The following is a 17,839-nucleotide window of genomic DNA, read 5'->3' as shown; positions in this document are numbered from 1 at the left end:
ATTCACATCCAGATTTCCCACCTGGATGGATGGGAACACTCGGGGAGCCTGGCATATGTTAGGTACGAGTCCAGGGCCATACGGAAGCGACCACCACCCAAGAGATGCCAGACAGCAGCGTGCCCAGGTCTCTGCTGTGCTCTTGTGGGTTTTTTGGTTGGGTTTTTGGTTTTTTTTTGTTTCAGTAAGAGCATTGCAGACACACTTAGGAAACCAAGCTTTCCTACAAGCCAGTCCCAGGCAGGCTCAGAGAGAGCCCCTCCGGCATTCCTCCAGCTGCATTACAGACACATTTTTACAGGATCAAAGCCCGGGCTTCGAATCCAGATGTGCTCTTACCAGTTCTTGGAGGGTGAGTATGTATGGATTTCATCGAAGAACCTCTCTGGCTGGTGCAGAGGGTAAGGGCTCGGCCGCGTCCACCCACCGAAAAGCACAAGCAAGTCCTTGTAGACCACCAGCGTGGCCCCAGCCTTGGGCGAGGGGTACGAACCTGGGCAGGGAGAGAGAAGGGGAAGGTTAGGAAACCACGCTTGAACACAGCCACCGAACTCCGCATCAGTTTTACTGAGGGGCGACAACACGGAGACTCCACCTTTAAAAAAAAAAAAAAAAAGCAGAAAAAAAGGCAAAATTAGAGCTGGGAGCCTGGGAAGAAAAACTGCTGCCAATTTGTGTCATCGTAATTAGTAGGAGCCTGAAAGCACATCTCATGTATGGCAAAACATCTGTCACTCACTGGCAGGAAATTGCTAGCTTTCTAATGTATCCCTGGAAATTATTGCTTTAGCACTGAATAAAAGCAATAATTACCTCCAAATACCTAGTAACTTCTCCCCAAGGAAGGAGGGAGAACGAATACCAATTCCAACGCATCCGGAGTCGCTCACGGCAGATCGCTCGGGTACTCATGCACCGAACCCCGTTTTTTGCAAAGCGGCAGGATTAAACCCTAAACGCTTTGCTGTGTGAATTAACAATCGCTCCTCAAGGCCGCAGAATGAAGTGCTCCCCTAAAAATTATTAAGGGATTTTGTTCCTTGCCTTGTTCGAGGTTCAAAAGGCTCCGCTTGGGCTAGGGACCTCCTGAGCAGGGCCTGCACGAGCAAGACGACGCGACCTCTTGGGCTCGGTGCCATTGCGATTTGCCGGGCTGCGAAAACGCCGTACATCCCGAAGGTTTTCCTGCAGCGCAGCGAAGCGCTGAGCTCCCCTCTCAACCTACTGCTGCTCCGTTACCACCACCGCTGCCTGCGGTCCGTGCCCTGGCCACCGCATCGCTCCTTAACCGGCTCGAAGCAAGAGCAACTTCAGTGCAACGAGCCCCTTTGCGAGGGCAGCTATCAAAGGATGGGATCCCTTTGAATTTATGTCAGCAAATTGGCCACGGCCCGCTGCAAAAATACAAATCCTGCCTGCTCCAGCAGCCAGAGGTGCTGTGTCACTGCCTCACTGATGTGTTAGGTGCTGAATTGCTTCCAAGGAAAAGCTAAAGCTGCATGCAAGCATCCTCCTTCCCACGACCGGCACCGGGCAGATTCCTCCACCTCTGCAGTCACACTTTCAAAATAATCGTAAATACATCACGCGAAAAACATGGATGCGCGTGCCCGGCTGCGGGAACCGGGGGCAGCTCAAGGGCAAGGCTGCGCACGTGGCCGCAGAAGCACCGTCACCCTCTCCAAAAAGGCCGATAGACCAAACCACCCTCTCCCCTCCGATGTCCTAATAGGACTTGGAGAAACATTTTTAGCAGGTAATGACAGGCAGAACAGAGACTATTTTTAAAAGAAACCAGAGCAGCTATTTTAAGATGCTGCAGCTGAGAAAAGCAATTTGATTGCGATGGGTTCCAGGTGGTGGGTGGCAAGAACCCAACCAAAAAGCAACCCCCGGCCAGACGCAGAGGCGATGGCAGCAGGGTCCCTCAGCCTCTCCCCAGGGCCAGAGCACATCTTGCTGCTGCTCTCAGGTATACAGCTGTGGGGGGAAAAAGGGAATAAAGCTCTGCGGGAAACAAGTCTTGTGCTGGGGCCAAGGTCTCCTTAAAGACAAGAGTGCCAGAAGAGGGTCACATTTGGTTACTCTTTGTTCCCAAATTCCAGTTTTCCTGGCTCGTTCCGTGGCTGCGTGCAATTCATTATTCCACACCAGCAGGTTTCCAGCCTAAATATTTCCCCGGCAGAGCATAAAGTTGCTCTCTCAAGCTTGGCATCGCAAACTAGATTGCTAGAAACATTTCTACCTGACTTGTAGAGAATCGGCTGGCTGGGTTTCTCCATCGAGGACGCCACAGGGTGAAAGGTGCTGGGTTTAAATTGGGTTATTTTTAAACAAAAAGGGTTAGCTAGTGTCAGCCCAGGATGGAGAAACATCAGTACTTTGCTCAGAAAGGGCTGGGATGCTGCAGAGTGAGAAAAGCCACCCTCCTATTGCTGTAACCTGAAGGTCAACCCCAGCCTCGGACACCGAGATGGTTCCCAAATGAGTCAACGCCATGTAAACAGCCCAGGGCAGAGGCTAGCCCTGGTTTTTCAGGAAGCTTTGCCTGTTATTGGATGTTGTACGGGTGTAAGTGAGCAGAGTTTCATTCTGCAATGCAGGAAAGAAGAAATAATCTGAATTTTGCAAGTCAAGGAAGAGTTGGCCTCTCAAAGTCTCTTCCAACCAGACAGTTGGGACATCTACAGATGCTCTGTGCAAAAGAGACGCACCACAAGCTCGTCGTACCAGAGATGGCTTCAGCGATCTTGTCTTCGAGTAGAAACACGTGGACAAAGAGCGGCTGAAACCTGGAGAATTAACGCCACTGATCTCTGAAGCGGGGAGAGCTGCCGGGTCCCCGGGAAGGGCAGGAGCATCTCAAGGGAGGCAGAGCAACGCCGGCCCTGCCCAGGCGAAGGGGGAAGGCGACCGACCGGCAGCCTTTGTGACTTCAGGTCTCAAGTATGCGGAGGAGCGCAGGGAGGACGGCAGCAGGGACATCAAAGGGACACGGCTCAATTACGCGGGGCCTCCTGCTCAAAGTCCAAGCTCTTCAGAGGATGTGCCGAGCTGCGGTTCAAAGGCTTGCAGAACACACTTGACATGGGAGGGCTTCCTCCTCTCCGGGGTCACGCTTGCAAATGAAAAGGTTTCTGTTCTTCGCCAGGGACTGAAGTGCCTGCAGAGGAACATCGTTAGCTAATTGCACCGGTTTCAACCGCTGCCTTGGTCAGAGCGCAGAGAGGACTCTTCCTCGCTGGGTTTCCAAGCTCCACACCCTGATAACGCCATCCAGCCCAATATCAGATTATCTTTCCTTGGGGATAAAAATTCAAGCACGCAGAGGGTTTAGCACAATTAACTACTCCTAAACATAGCAGGCAACATCTCTTTACAGCTGACGCCGTTTATTCAGTCGGGATGAGTAGCTAAAAGCTGGTCCGAGCTATTTTTTTTCCAGTTGATGGATTTTCCTGGCTCGCAAAGCAGATACATACTTTTCAAAAAACAAACAAACAAAGGTCTCCAGCTTCCACGGATGTTTGGAAGAGAAATGCCAGCCTCTGATCACCTCTGACACGAGCTCTGGATGCTATCTATTTAGGATCTGTCCTTATAAGCATTTTTTAAAGCCCATTTATTCAGCCGTCTAACACAAGCAGAGCAGCATACGCAGAGTTCAGCGACCACAAAAGAAAAGCCTGGCTGTAAGGGCACGTGGAACATGAATTTCCAGACCAGCCTTTTACCTATGGTAGACGCAGCCCCGAGTGACTCCAAGAACGAATACCAAGTGGAGCTTAAAATAAAAACGAAGCAGAGGGGCAAAAAAAAAAAAAAAAAAAAAAAATCACACAGTGCCTGATTTGATGGGATTACCCAGATGAAAGGGTTCAGATCGATATAGTTTGGGGAAATATTGTAAAAGAGATGCGCTGGAGCAGAGCCAAGGGTTTGCACCGTCTTGGGGGGAAGGTTAAGATACGGAGAGTTCTGGGGTTGTGTCAAGGGGATAAATTTGGGGGAATTTTATTACAGCAGATTTCTGGATAGATGAGATGCGAGCTACTAATAACAACCGGGGGCCGTTATTGCCGGATCCGATGGATTTCTCAAGCCGCCGTAGCTCCAGCAAGACGATGCTATTCTCCCTACGACTCCAGCGAGCTGATCGCCTTCATCATCGCCAGCCGATTCGATTTACACAAAACGCCAGGATAAACAAAAACAGGCCCACAGCCGCGTTTCCAATTTCAAAGCCGAGAAATTAAAGTGAGCTCATCCAGCAGCCAGTGGATTTTAATGTGCAAAGGAAGCCAAGCTCCCAGGTTCAAAAGCCGCCCGCAATCTGCACACCAAAGGCATAGGAAACCTTCCCGGGGAAGGGCTCAGGGCTAACAGCCACTACCTGCACCAGCAAAAAAAGGGGGAAGGCGATGGTCCTGCTCTGCCGTGGCTCAAGCCACGCTGGGAACACGGCAGCTGCCTGCCAAAGCCAGCCTCTCCCTGCAAACAAATTACGTTTGTTCAACAAATTACGTCCCATCACAAGGATGCACTTAATTTGGTGGGTATATTATCAGCAGAGCGCATTCTAATCCCAAGGAAAAAGCCAGAGGGAGATGCTGAACCTGCACAGTCAGGTACGAAAAGCAACGTTTGCTGGTGACCAGCGCTGGCGTTTCCCAAATGGTTTGTGCCTCTGCAGCGTCGGAGCGTTTCAGTATAACCCATCTGCAGAAGAACAAAAAGTTTTGTGGGATTTCACCCCGAGGAGCTTGTGTTGCTTAGGGAGAGTCAAAAAGAAGCAGTAAAAAGCAAATTCCTTTTAAGAAGGGAAAAAAATTGCCCCAGCTGTCGGATGTCACAGCAGAAATGAGGCTAAAAGGATGGCTTGGCCTGAACTGCACTCTGCCTCTGACTTACAAAAGCCCCGTCTCAGGTCTTTCCTTGGGAGAAGAGCCGGCTGTCCCGTCGCCGTTTTAAACCGCGTACATCTCCGGGGGAGCGGGATGCGAAAGGGAGAGCTCGTGCTCTCCCCGACAGCTTGGCAGAGGGTGAAACCTGCTGCGCTGCTCCGACTGACCGGCCGATGCTCAGCCTGGATCTATCAGTCCGGCTTTTAGGCTGGCAGAGACTTAACGATGCCGAATCACGGTCCTGATCTGGAAACCTCATCCACCCCGGCACCATCATCTACCCCTGCCGAGGGATGACCTAGCCTACACTCCATCACGCGAAGGTCCATCCCAAGCTTGCATGACCGCCTGAAATCCCCAAATCTTTCTCCTTCAATGGGAAGGGAAACCAGAGAAGGAAAATAATAAGTCCCTCTGCTTCCCAAGCCAGCCGGGATTTTTCCGCAGCAGTCTGCAGATTTGCCCAAAAGCTTTTCCCTTGCCAGCAGCTTGCGAGGTCTCGGAAAGGGAAGATGAAGCAAGCTGGGGAGCAGCGGTCCAGAGGCCGGAATACGGCACGACCGGCAGAGGACGAGCATCCCGGCAATCCCAGCATTAGCATCGGATTTGGGAGACGCCAAAGGAGAGCTCCTCTGAGAACTGCGGGCATCTCCGTGGCACGCTGCACACCGGCTCTTTCCCTAAGCCAAACCCCAACGTTTCGGACTCGCTGCTCAGCTGCCTCGGCATCTGACGCTCACCTGTTTTTATCCCCGAGACATTCAAAATGGGGCACGGGGATTACAAACGTTTTCAAGACCGGCTTTGACCGGGTCTGCCTAAACCTTAAAGCTTTTAAGAGTCAGGAAAGTATCATTTTCCCTTACCAAAGCCACATGTGATTTAGTGTTCCCTCAAATCTGGCTTAAAAAAAAAAAAAAAAAAAAAAAAAAAAGAATTCCTTGCTTGGAAGGAGACAGGAATTCGGCTTTGCAAGAGTTTAAAGAAAAACTGAACAAGATCCCATTTGTCTCCCCAACAGGGAGCCAAAACTTTTGCAGGCACATGCATCCACTGCCTGCAAAATACCTCTCGGGTAGCGTAGGAAAGATATCTGTGCACCATTGCAGAGGGGTTTTGGCAAGTTACAGGGGTACGTAACCAAACCCCTGACGTTTACACACAGAAAAAGTTTCCACCACTCTCTCAGTGCTGAATTTCCACCCTACAATGACACAAACTCATGGTACGAGCCCAGTCAAACCCACGGCGTCGAACCAAAGGTCTGTTTTCTTGCAATCCTTACAAGGTAGAGGCAGAAATCCCCGCCGGGGAGGGTAAGTCACCTCCAAGCTTTTGCAATGTCACCGTAATTTTTTTTTTTTTTTTTTTACCTGGGTAATTCTTACATGCCACAACTCCGAGCCCGATAAAGCTGTTGAAAAGGAGAGGCAGTGCCCTCTGAACCCTGTGCAACAGGATTACTGAGTCACTCTGTGCTAACGCTTGGCAAAAATGTCCTTACACAGCAAGCTGAGCAAACAGCAAGGAGATAAGAGTGCCAGAACGCCCCGGAGCTTTGCCCCCTTATCTCTTAATAGCTGCAAACGAGGATCCCTGCAATTCATGCACCTCCATGCTGCAGGAAAGGTTTTATTAGGGTCCACCCTGAGCGTTTCTCACCGGCAGCATCACTCCAAGGTGCCAAGTGCTCCTTACGGTGAGGTCACCCCGTAATCCTCTTCGCAATCACCTCACCTGCTTTTGGGAAATGCAAATTTGGCCCTGCGGTAAAGGGTGCCGCTGTTGCAAAAGCTGCCTTGCCCTCTAGGTGGGTGGAATCAAAACGCCAGCCAGCGACCCACCTCTCTCCGCTTTAATACTTGTTTCCCCCCCCCTTAAGCGATACCGTACCCTGCAGACTTTCAAGTGATTTGAGTAACAGTCTGACATCCTACACAAAACAGCTCTGATGCTAATTAAAGAGCTCAACACTTGGAGAGAAAGGGTTGATCCTTTCTCGTTGCTCCTTTCTCATTGCTCCTGCAACTCGTCTTCCCCTCCAGGAGGCAAACGGAGCGATGGAAATTGCTGTATCAGACTACACAAGGCCGTAATAACCGGATAATTGTAGGGAAGGGACCGAGGTATGTGTGGGTTAGCGGAGGAGCGTGCCCTGGCTCTGCTGAGCTCCACACTTTTCGCTCAAGTCATGCTCCCGTTTCATCGGCCACAGCACGAGGGAGGCGGCAGAGGCATTGCAGACGTCGGAGAACCCCAAAATTACTGGTGTTTCGGGAAATGGCTGCTGTGTAATTTGGTGAGGTTATAGCCACCACGGGGCTAGAAAAACCTCAGGCATCTTTTAAAGAGCATCCTGTGGGCACCGTCAGAAAAATCTACTTGAGTAAGTGCAAAAAGCTCAGCGTTGGGAAGAGCGGGGCTACGCTCGTCTCAAGATCTGCTGCAAAGAAAGTGCAGCTACTTAGTGAAAACCCGACATCTGCCTACTGAAAGCCCCAGTACAACACACGAAGGGATATTCAGTCCGGCTCTTTGCATCTTCCTTTGAACCGGCCCTTCTCTCGCTTGCTGTCTTCCCCTTCATTGTAATTTTCAAGCCATCGGTTCCTGCACTACGCTTTCTTCACACAAGGAGCGTGCTTTTCTCCCTCGTTCCGGTAAATCCAGCGCTTAATGCCAAACTTGCTAAATATTTCATGTCAGGAATAAATATTCACCCTTTGGACTGCAGACAAGCATGAGTTAGTGCTTCGTCATTCCGCATGCCTACCAAATTTAAGGAGATTTTACCGCAGATGCTTTTGTGACGGATGTAAAATCAGGCTACGCAGTGCGAGGATTTGAAGAGTCTTTGAAAGCACATCGAGCTGGCTAGGGTATATACTGCAAAGCGAATGTTGCTTACTCAATCTTGAGTATTACATACATAATCTTGGCGGACAGGGACCTTAAGGCAAAGGCACAACAGCAGCATCTGCTTAAAGAAGGAAAACCCTGAGTCGGGACGCATGCCCGCTGGCTCGGATGCCTTGGAAGGAGCTCTGGCCGATAGGTGTCAGCACAGCCTGCCCGAAGCCTCCGAGCAGGACCTTTCCGAAGGCTCCTCAAAGCTCCTTCCCAGATGACAAGACTTATCTAGCCATGGGATAGCGGGGTTTTATTTCACTGACCCCAAAACGGAGCTGGTTCCAAAGGTGAATGTAGCTGCTGAGGAGGGAGGGCTTTGGGAGAGATCTGGGAGCAGTAAGGAATAACTCGATATCAAATGACCGGGAAGCTCACGGACAGACAAACCTCCACCACACCTCGGTGCCTCCCGCGCCTCTCGCCGAGGGCAGCGTCTGGGATGACGGCACCAGCCTCAGGCAGGAGCCGGTTCAGGCTATCAGCCTCCTCGCTGGTGCAATGCATTAATTATATCTGAGACAACACCAATGTAAACAAGCAGTGTGTGTGGCTGGGGCGCCCGTTTGCATATTTTTAAGCCTTGTTTCCTGAAAAGGAAGTAAAATAGAAGGTTTCACAGATGCCTTGGCTGGTCTCACAGCTTCCCGACAGCTTGCAAATACCTTGGCTCCAGTCAGCCAAACTTGGACGAGCAGATATCTGCAAGAAATTAAATTCTCCGCAGGGCTGTGAAATCAAGCGTCGGGAAAAAGTCAGACCCCTGAAAGGAAAAAACCATCCTTATAGGAAAAAAACCCTCTTGCAAAGTCAACCCTAATTTCTGCTTAGGGAAGTAGCGGTTTGAAAGATTACAGGCCTGCACTTTGAGACCATTAAGAAGCAAATCATTCTCCACGTGCTGGCTTTGCGAGGCAGAGGAAGGAGTACTGCAGGAGAGAGATTTCTACTCATCATTTCAACAGCAGATGCTCAAAGTTTCACCCCAATTTCAGGCGTATGAGACATTCAAGTTTCCAAACTCACTGGGAGCTACTGGATGCTCAGCACCATCGAGACACAACTACTTATTTGTCTATATAAGGACTCCCAACCCCAGAAACCTATTTTTGCAGATCATGGACTTCTTATTTACCAACAGGGCTGCAAATAGTTTTCCCCAATTTTGGTATAGCTTGCTTGTCAGCAGTATTTTCAGATGGCCTGGGGTCATGTTTAAAATGAGCACGTACTACCCGTGATGCTGAAAAGCGACGTGCGTCGGTCAGCCCTCGACAGCCAGCCGCCCCGTCCCTGCTCGAGGTTACCTTTGCGCGTCGCAAACGGGGACCAGGCTAAAAATTCTCCGCATCCGTCCCGGAGGCCGATAAAGGCGATAGTGGGAAAAATTCCTCCGTTAATCTCTGGAGGGATCTGCGCCCAGGGAGCTTCTCTCTGAGAATCTAAATCCGACAAGGTTAAAGCAACAAGCTATTTTTCATGCCTTTCTGCTCGATCCACGCCGATAGTGTCTTAAGAAGGGCTGCTCCACACAGAGAGACACAAGAAAGCTTCTAGAGAGATGAGTGCCGTACAGGCGGATTTAAAATTCGGAATAAATCCCTCTCCCTCTCATCATCCAGGAGACAAGTATTACCAAAACCATTCCTTATCAAGCATCTCGCTCTAATAGATGGACAGGCTTGCTGGTTTTACCGCGGCAAGGTCGCCAGCTCCATTTGAGCAAACGCTCCTGAAAAACCCCTGGCAGCTCTTCGGACCAGCTGGGTGCCTCCTTTTCAACAGGAGCAAGAAGCGGTGGCAGGCAGCGAGCTGTGGAATGCAACGGGGAAGGGACAGAAAAACCAGCTCCCCTCTTTCAGGGCTTGTCTTGACCGCAGCCTACACAGAGCCCCAGGTCCTCCATGTCAGAGACCTCAGTAGAAGAGATCCAGCACCCTATGGACTAAAACAAACCCATGGGCTCAAGGATGAACGGATCTCCTCCGACCCGACTCTGTTTCTGCACCAACGTACAAATGCTCAGCTCTTCCCTTGCCTCAAAGGGAACCGCAAGTCCCTGGACCTGCGCTGAGGCAAGAAGAAAACCAGATCCTCGCTTAAAATATCCATTTCCCTTCAAGCCACGTCTCTCCCAGCCTCCTCTGTCGCATTTTCCCCTCTGTATTCCCCCACCATATATTCCTACCACGTCAGGCCAAACTGTCCGAGGCAGGACAGGAGGGCGTCCGAGGAGTAAAGCATCTCTTCCCTTTCATCTGTGCTGACGAAAGCAGGCGAGCCATTGCTCCGAGGAGCAAATTTCCCACAGCAGGGACCCACAGCAATTTTCCCCCCAGGTTTCATCTGCAGATAAAAATTTTCTGAACTTCCCACTATTGTGGCGCACCAAGAGCGGGGAATGGGAGAGAGAAACCACCAGTCGCTTTGGCTTGCTGATACAAACCCATCTTTACCCAGTCTCGGCACCACCGCGACAGCTCGCTTAGCTGTCCCCTGGCAGGGACAGCCACGGGAGCACAGGCAGAGCAGCATCTACCCAGCAAAAGGCAGCGGACGGAGCCATTTCATCCGATGCCACGCGACTCCGGCAGAGCCGACTCGCCCAACGCCACGAACAGGATCAGCCACGAGCTCATCCCCATCACAAGCAAGCTCAGCGCTCCCTCGGGCAGAGGCATCGCCTGTGCCGGCGACGTGAGCCGGCTCTGCCGCCGCCGGCCCCGAGTCCTGGGCCCGTTCCCACCTCCGTGTGCGGGCGGGTTGGCTTCTTCAAAGCGATTCCCGCCCGCCTCCGGCGCCGCATTCCTGCGATGCCACGCACGCCGGTGCCGGAGAGGCGATGGCAGCAGCATCCCGGTGTCCCTGCAGACAAGGTGAGGGCCAGCCACTCCTTATTTTAATTGCCGAACAAACTCTGCCCCCCACCCTCAAGCTGTAAGAAAGGAACGAAGTTATGGGGTGACTTAATCACCTCAGCAGATATTGGGAGCATTTGGAAATGCTGCAGGAACCCGGCTTGGGTGCATCGGTAAGGATAACTCACCCAGTGCTGGCTGGGGCAAGGGGCAGGCTGCAGCCGGGCACGATCAGGGGCAGGGAGGAATGGAGAAAGCCACGCAGCGAGACGTTTTTCAGATGCGGTGCTCAAGAATAGGAGGCACAGGTATTGTTTTTAAACCCTGGTAGCGGTAGTCCACATCCATTTCCCATCACGCTGACCAGCTAAAGAGTCTAAGGGCTTTACTTCTGAAGCATTTGAACAACCACTCTCTCCAAGCAGGTGCTTTTTTTTTTTTGTAGGGAGCAGACTCCCAGGCAGAAAGCCTCCAAGAGCTGTACAGACCCCTGGGAAGAAGAGGGGAACCTTTCAGCTTTTCCTGCCTGGTTCGGCGAAGGTGGTCGCGGGGTAGATCCAAACAGCAGACGGTACACCCAATTTACGTGCCTCTTCTACCTCTGCGTCCCCGGCATAATTCACGCAACGCTGCTGGGTGAGTGGCGGCGGGGTGTCCATCGCCGGGGCACGAGCTGCCCCGCACACAACAAGCGATGCTGGATGAGCGTGATTGAGAAGATGATGGATCCAGACGACAAAAAGCCTTCAGAGGTTAAATGCAAACAGCCAGAGAGGCCGCAAGAACAGAGGAGGACAGGGCCTGGCAAATCAAAGGGAGGGTAGATGTGTGTTGTAAACCTAAATCCACTCAGATTAGGCATCTAATCACCGCCGCAGAGCAATCCTATTGAACCCAAACAGCGATGGATTAATCTCCTGGAAACCAGCCCTCCACGCACAAGCAGCGCTTTCCCAACGAGGCATCACAGCTTTTGGGGGGAAAAAAAAAAACCAAACCACCAAAACTTTCACCTGCTGATTTGTCATCTCTTGCCCTTGCAATATTTCGCTTTTAATAACACAAATTTCATTAGAGACATTTTTCAAAACCACCCAAGTGAAGAAAGGAAGAAATTAGCATCCCGTCTGCCTCGCACAGACTAACCGAGGGACCGAAAGGCACTGCGAAACACCCGAGCTCCGCGGAGCCGCAGCTCAGAGCCTGCCGAACAAGCTCTGGGCTTGCTCTCTGCAAGGGCAGTAATGAAGTTTCAACTCTATATTCAAGGATGTCGCTTCCTTTGGAGAGCAGGGCGTAGCTTGCTGTTTCCAAACACAGCAAACCTCCCTGCGAGGTCGTGTTTTGCAATAGGAATTGTTTAAAGTTTGCACAGACGCAGTTTTCACCTGGGAGCAAGCAGACCACCGCCCCGCGTACCTGCAACGGGACGCCCCCGACGTGCTTTGCAGCATTGCTATATGTACCGCCAGCTAGATTTCTCTAGTTACCAGGATTCTTCTTCAAAAGATGCACTTTGCCTTTTATTTCCACGCTGCAGCTTAACATTTTAGAAAGGCTTCATCCTTCAGTGCTCCCCGTCACTCCCAGCCCAAGAGGAGAACCCCAGGCTGGAGGACACGGCTGTCAAAGGCTACCATCACTTTGCTCCTCGGTTACTCATCCCTTGTGAGCCCAAAGAGGGGAAAAAACTCAATATATTTAGTCAGTGAAAGCAATTCCAAGCAACCCGTGCTGCGACAGCATCCGTCCCGAAGGATGGCACGAATGAAGCCCAGAAACTCATGTTTTTGTTTCGGAAGGGCAGAACTTCGCTGCGTGATAAGCAAGCTGCGGTCAGGCAGCAGGCTCACCAGAATTAATGCAGAGTTTCCAGTAGGGTCAAGGCACTCGGGGCTTGAGAGCTCAAAGAGCATTTTGATCGTGGTGGGAAAGTCAGGGATTTTTCGATGATAATGTGGAAAGTTTTAGCTCTGCGAAGGCAGAAATATGCCCTGCCGCTACTAAACTCAAAGGAAGAAACAAACCAGATCAGGAAAAGTTTTCCTCTCTTCCAGGCTTTGTTCAATACTACGACAGCAGAAAGCCACCGTACATATTGCGTGGGATTTCCATCCGTTTCATTAACCTGTTCTACTTTGAAGTCCCAGACACCCGCAGCCAGTAGCTGCTGCCATAATTAGAGACATTATTCTGTGCCAGGTATCAGCTTTTCACTCCTTTTGGTTCCCAGGAGGCCAGCAGCTACGACACGGCTTCAGCGTGCTCAAGGTGATCCCAAGTTTTTAATAAAAAGTTAGGCATGCCTTCAATTAAAAAAGGCCGTAAAAAGGCCTGGAGCGGTGTTGCTCCAGGTTCAGAGACACACGGGTACATGAAGACCATTTTGCCGTCCTCCCCTCAAGGGCTGTAAGTGGGAACGAGTTGGGCTAAATTTTGGAAGTTTATTTTCAAAACCTGTTTCTCCTGGCTCCCTTCCTTACGTACACAGCAAGGTGTTTGTTTTGCTAAGAAACATCTCGCAAATGGTGTCTCGGGGACCGGCAGCAGTCTGCAGAGTGAGAAATGCTGCTCTAGAGAGGCTACCGGCATGGTCAGGTCAGGATTTTGCAGTTTTTTTTTTTTTAATCCCCAAAGCAAGGATGTGCCTTAGAGCACTCGCTACGTTACCGCAAGGCAAATCACTCTGCAGCGGGACCAGAAGAATTGCAATACGGGGCCAGAGCAGAGTATTTCAGTAACGAGTCTCAGCTGGTTAGCGCTATTCAGAAAAAAGATGATGCCAAACACACCCAAGGACTGAACAATCCGCACAACCTCAGGAGATCTTCAGACACGGTGGGTTTTAAATCCAAATGGGAGAAGGTTTCTACTACTCTGTTTACTCTTTAGAAACCCCACCGATCCTTTGGACTGCCCTGCAGCCGCGGGTCCTGCGCGTTATTTACGCCGTGCGTGAAGGCGCCGTACCGATCTGCGGAGGGCTGGATGTCTGCTGGCTCCACGACCCCGTCCCTTCCTCGGGAAGCCCAGTCCTTCGCGCTGGGTCACGTCTCCTTTCAGCTCCACAAATCTCACACCACCGAGGAGGCCCCCGACCAAGGAAGCTCACCCCAGATCCGGGACCAGAGTCATGAAACTTCACCGACTGTTTTGAAAACTTGCCGCTGTTTTCTAGAAGGAGATGATGAAAACGGGGCTTTTTTTTTTTTTTTTTCTCTCCGCTCAGGGCAAGGTTTTTGCACAGCTTCATCAAGGGCAAACCGCTCCGCTTGTGCTCGACGACTAACGGACAGGTTTCTGGCTCCCTCAGCCAAGAGAGCCTCCCACGGCACGGGGACCACATCTGATACAACCCCCTCGGGCGGGTGACAGCAGAGTCTCTCCTACCTCCTTTGGGCTGTTAGTTTTGTTGACACAACACCATCAAAGGCACCTTCCCCTCAGCTCACAAGGGGAAACCCGATCCTCAAACTCCAGCAGCTCCCACTCAAAGCGTGGAGGGGACCTGGGGGAAGAGGAGAGCCAAGAGGAACCGCCGTGGGAGAGGTTCTTTTGCACACTTACTGCGTAAGGCTACCCACGAGGTTTTAAGCGCAAACTTCAGGCTGAAGGTCTCTACTCACTTTCAGGCTAAAGCAGGGAGGATCAGCCACTCTGATGTGGCTGCGCCTTGACGCTGTGAACACGGACAAAGAGGATCAGAGCATCTAACGAACGAGTTTTGCCTCCAAGCCCGTTTTTATCCTGAAATCTTGACAAAGAGATGAAAAGCTTTCCCACCTCCCCAGCAAAAGCGAATGCGGCATAACTGCAGGGAGACAAAAACAGCAGGAAGCAAGTCCTGGGGAGCTTCACCCCCCGGCGGAAGGGTGGACGCGGGGCCGGCCGCACGGCGAGCCTTTTCGCAGCAAACAGGAAAAGCGGAGCCGCGAGTCTCCTGAACTCCTCTGATATCGGAGGGGGATATCACGGCCCGGCAGTGGGAAAACACACTGCGTCGAGGGAGGGCGTGGGGTCTTTCCAGCTCTCTTGCCTTCCCAGGTAGCCGTAGGGAAGATGGGAGCAAAGAGGGGATCACGCTTGGCTGAGGATGATAAAGCAGAAACAACAGGGAGGATGCACAGACCCCGCAGGACTTCAGCTAGCGTTCCTCTCCCTCCAAAGACCCGGTCTTTTGATCGTCATTCCTTACTTTATAAGCACAGTAAAAGACTCTGTTTTAAAAAAAAGCTTCCACCTCTGTCCTGTAAGCCCCTGGGAGCACGGACAAAGCTACCGGCATTTTTCTCTCTGATTTAAAGAAGGTATTTCCTAGTTTAGTGTAGGGTTCTGGCAGCCAGAGGCCAAGTGCAGGGCTCCTGAGGAATATAAACTAACAAATACAGGAAGGGAGAAAGTCTGCAGAAACCCAGTCTGAAATAGCGCAGGCAGGCCAGAAGGATAGCTGCCTGGGGATACGCTCTCAATTCTGCCTGTAAATTATCCGCCGCAGCCTGAGGATGACACGAACAGGAGACACGGACGGCGGTAAAGGGCCGGGGTCAGTGCTGATGGCCGAGGCAGCCTCTCCCCGCAGTTTTCATTGCACACAGATGGAAGGAATCCCATCAAGAGCGTTTCACAGGCCCGCATGGAAACAGGACAAACCTTCCCTGCCACCGGCACAGCAGATCGAGGGCCGAATCCTGGGTTAGCCAACTCGAGGAGTCAGCAGCCCCACGCCAAAGCCCTCGCCACGGGAACCCCTGCAAGACCCGCTGCATTAAGTCCTGCGAGTCTGCATTTCAAAATGGGTTTTGGGTTCTTTCCTGGCCGTTTCAGCTGCACGAGAGCTCGTTGCTGGGGAGCACCAGGGGACTATCGCCGCCGAAGTCATCCCGCCTGCGCCCTCGCTGCGAGAGCGGCGTGCTGCAGCTTGAGTTACAGAGGAGTCGAGACTAACCCTTGCCTCTAGCTGGATCAACAGACTCCAGCGTAAACCACCTCCAGTCCTCCATCGGGTTCTCCTCTGTGCAGACAGGCCAAAAGTCAAAGTAGTGCCCTGATTAATTATGCAAATAAAGGCAAAGAAAGCATCCCCAACACAGGGAGAAAGGCACCTGCCTCCCAGGGACCACCTACCCTGGGATAACATTGCAGGCTTCCCACGTAACACAGGCCGTTAATGATCACTCCCCTCCTGCTCCAGCAAGATGTGGGAGTGAAGGAGGTGGAAAGCAGCTCCAAAGTGGCCAGAAAAGCTTGAGGGAGAAGAGTTTAGAGGCATTCCTGTTCACGTTCCTAAAATAGAGATCCTGCTGCCTTACCCTCCTTTGTAGAGCATTAAGCCCCAGCAGTAAAAAGCCCTACATAAAAGCTAGGCATTAACTCTCTTGTTCTGCTCCAGCCTAATAAGTAGAAAGTCAATGCCATTGTTTTAGATCTAAGCAAAAAAATACTTTGAAACCTCAAAAATTAGGGTTTTTGGAAGCAATTACCTCCCTCCTCCGTCTCCGAGACTAAAGAAACACGGGCCAATTATTTCTTTGAAGGCTAAATATTTACTCCTAGATGAAGTGCAGCAGCTCAGGCTGGAGATGAATTTTCCAGCTCTGATGTCATCTAATGCCTGCAAGTCAGAAAACCCAAACGAAAACAGGTATGAACAAACAACAACAAAAAAGGGTGTTTTCTCCTGGAAAAGCCCTTCAGAGAGGGGAATGGGATGAAGCTGTTTCAGCTCACCTGAGCTGCGTCCAAGGCATTTCGCGTGGCCCTGGCACCACGTTCCCGTTCCCTTTAGGCAGCCCTACCCAGGTCTCATTAGATAAGGTGCCCATGCTTAATGAGGGCGCAAGTAAAGCACGATCAAACCTCTCCAAGCCAGAACTGGCCTTACGGAAAAGCCACCGCCTTATTCTGGAGCAAGACCTACCCTATGGAGTCCATAGTGCCAGGTGTGGGAACTCCTCCTCAACCTCCAGGAGCAATTAGCCTGCACACACATCGAGCATCAATCAATGTCAGCTCTTCTTTTAAAAAAAACCCCTCCTGCCTTATTTACGTCTGACTCCCAAGTTTCAAAAGCTCTCTGCTTTTGCCCCCTCCAGTCACTATTCTTTCCCAGGCAGCGGGTGCCAACCCTCCGGTTAAGGGCACCGAGGAAAAAAAAGCAGCTATGTGTAAGAAACCACCACCGGCACAAGCGCGAGGTGACTCATCGCCTCTGAAGACGGAGGAACAAGAGCGCGCTCTGTTCAGTGAGCCTGCCTGAAGTTTCAGTTGCGATCCCATCTCCCTACACGCGCTCATGACAGCATACAGAAATATTTCCTCGGGGGATCTTCCCATGGGACTTAACTCTGACACATATTCCCACAGGACTCGTTCTTTTAAAAGTGTTATTTGTTAGTAAGGCAGTGGGAATTTGACTTTGCGAAATACCAAGAGAGTGACTGAGCAGAGCTGGGTGCCGGCGGCTGGACTCGTTAACGCGACTGCGAGTCATGCCCCGCATTCAATCCGACGGAAGAACTCGCTGGGCTGCAAGAATAGATGTCCTGGGTCAGAGCAGAGGTCTGCATCGCCTGGCATCCTGTTTATGCCGCCCATGGCCTCTTCTCCACCCCTGAGCAGAGGGAGAGCTCTACGGCAGGGAAGGAGGAACAGCAAGAGCCCGTTTCCACATACGTGTAGGCTGTGGTTTGTTTTCTTCCTCCATTTTAAATCCATGGCTGCTTAATTCTCACCTGTAGGCACCATACAGTGGATGTGCAGACGCAAAAAATCAAAAATATTAAGAGTTGTGTAGACTGATAGCCAGTGAGCGGTCATCAAGCACCAAGTTTCGTGTTAACGTTTCAAAGGGACACCCAACCAATTCCCAGATAACACCAGTACGCAAAAACATCGAGATTTTGGAGGACTTCATGTAAGAAAAAAAAGCGTCAGACAAGAAAATATCACTTTAAACAATAACTGAGCCCATGAAGCAGGGTTAGAGGGAGTCTGCACCCAAGCAGACAAGTCAGCAAGGAGCGCTTGGTGGATGCTCAGCTCCTTTGCTTCTTCCTGCTCTCCATTAAATGCAAAGCTTTTGCTGAAATGGCTAGTTTAATACCGACTTCCTCCCGCTTCCTCGTTTTGCTTTTGTTCTTCCCTCTCTTCATCAAAATGTAAAGCTTTTGC

General features: G+C 51.2%; 1 protein-coding gene across 10 annotated transcripts in view; it reads right to left on the bottom strand.

The window, feature by feature from the left end:
• The window catches only part of FBXO42 (F-box protein 42), a 49,134-nt gene that overhangs the window by 4,967 nt on the left and 26,328 nt on the right, over nucleotides 1–17,839 (bottom strand). For 9 of the 10 annotated variants that reach the window (XM_082328850.1, XM_082328852.1, XM_082328853.1 and 6 more), the window contains one exon: nucleotides 340–493. In XM_082328850.1, the coding sequence (XP_082184976.1) occupies nucleotides 340–493 (154 nt within the window). Of the gene's footprint in view, nucleotides 1–339; nucleotides 494–2,245; nucleotides 2,691–17,839 lie in introns of those variants that run through there. The other variant, XM_082328858.1, reaches the window with a different exon arrangement.

The sequence above is a fragment of the Platalea leucorodia genome (assembly GCF_965183815.1).
Source record: "Platalea leucorodia genome assembly, chromosome: 17".
NCBI classification, from domain to species: domain Eukaryota; kingdom Metazoa; phylum Chordata; class Aves; order Pelecaniformes; family Threskiornithidae; genus Platalea; species Platalea leucorodia.
The sequence above is the reverse complement of the archived record's forward strand: the minus strand, read 5'-3'. Positions and strand labels throughout refer to the sequence as shown.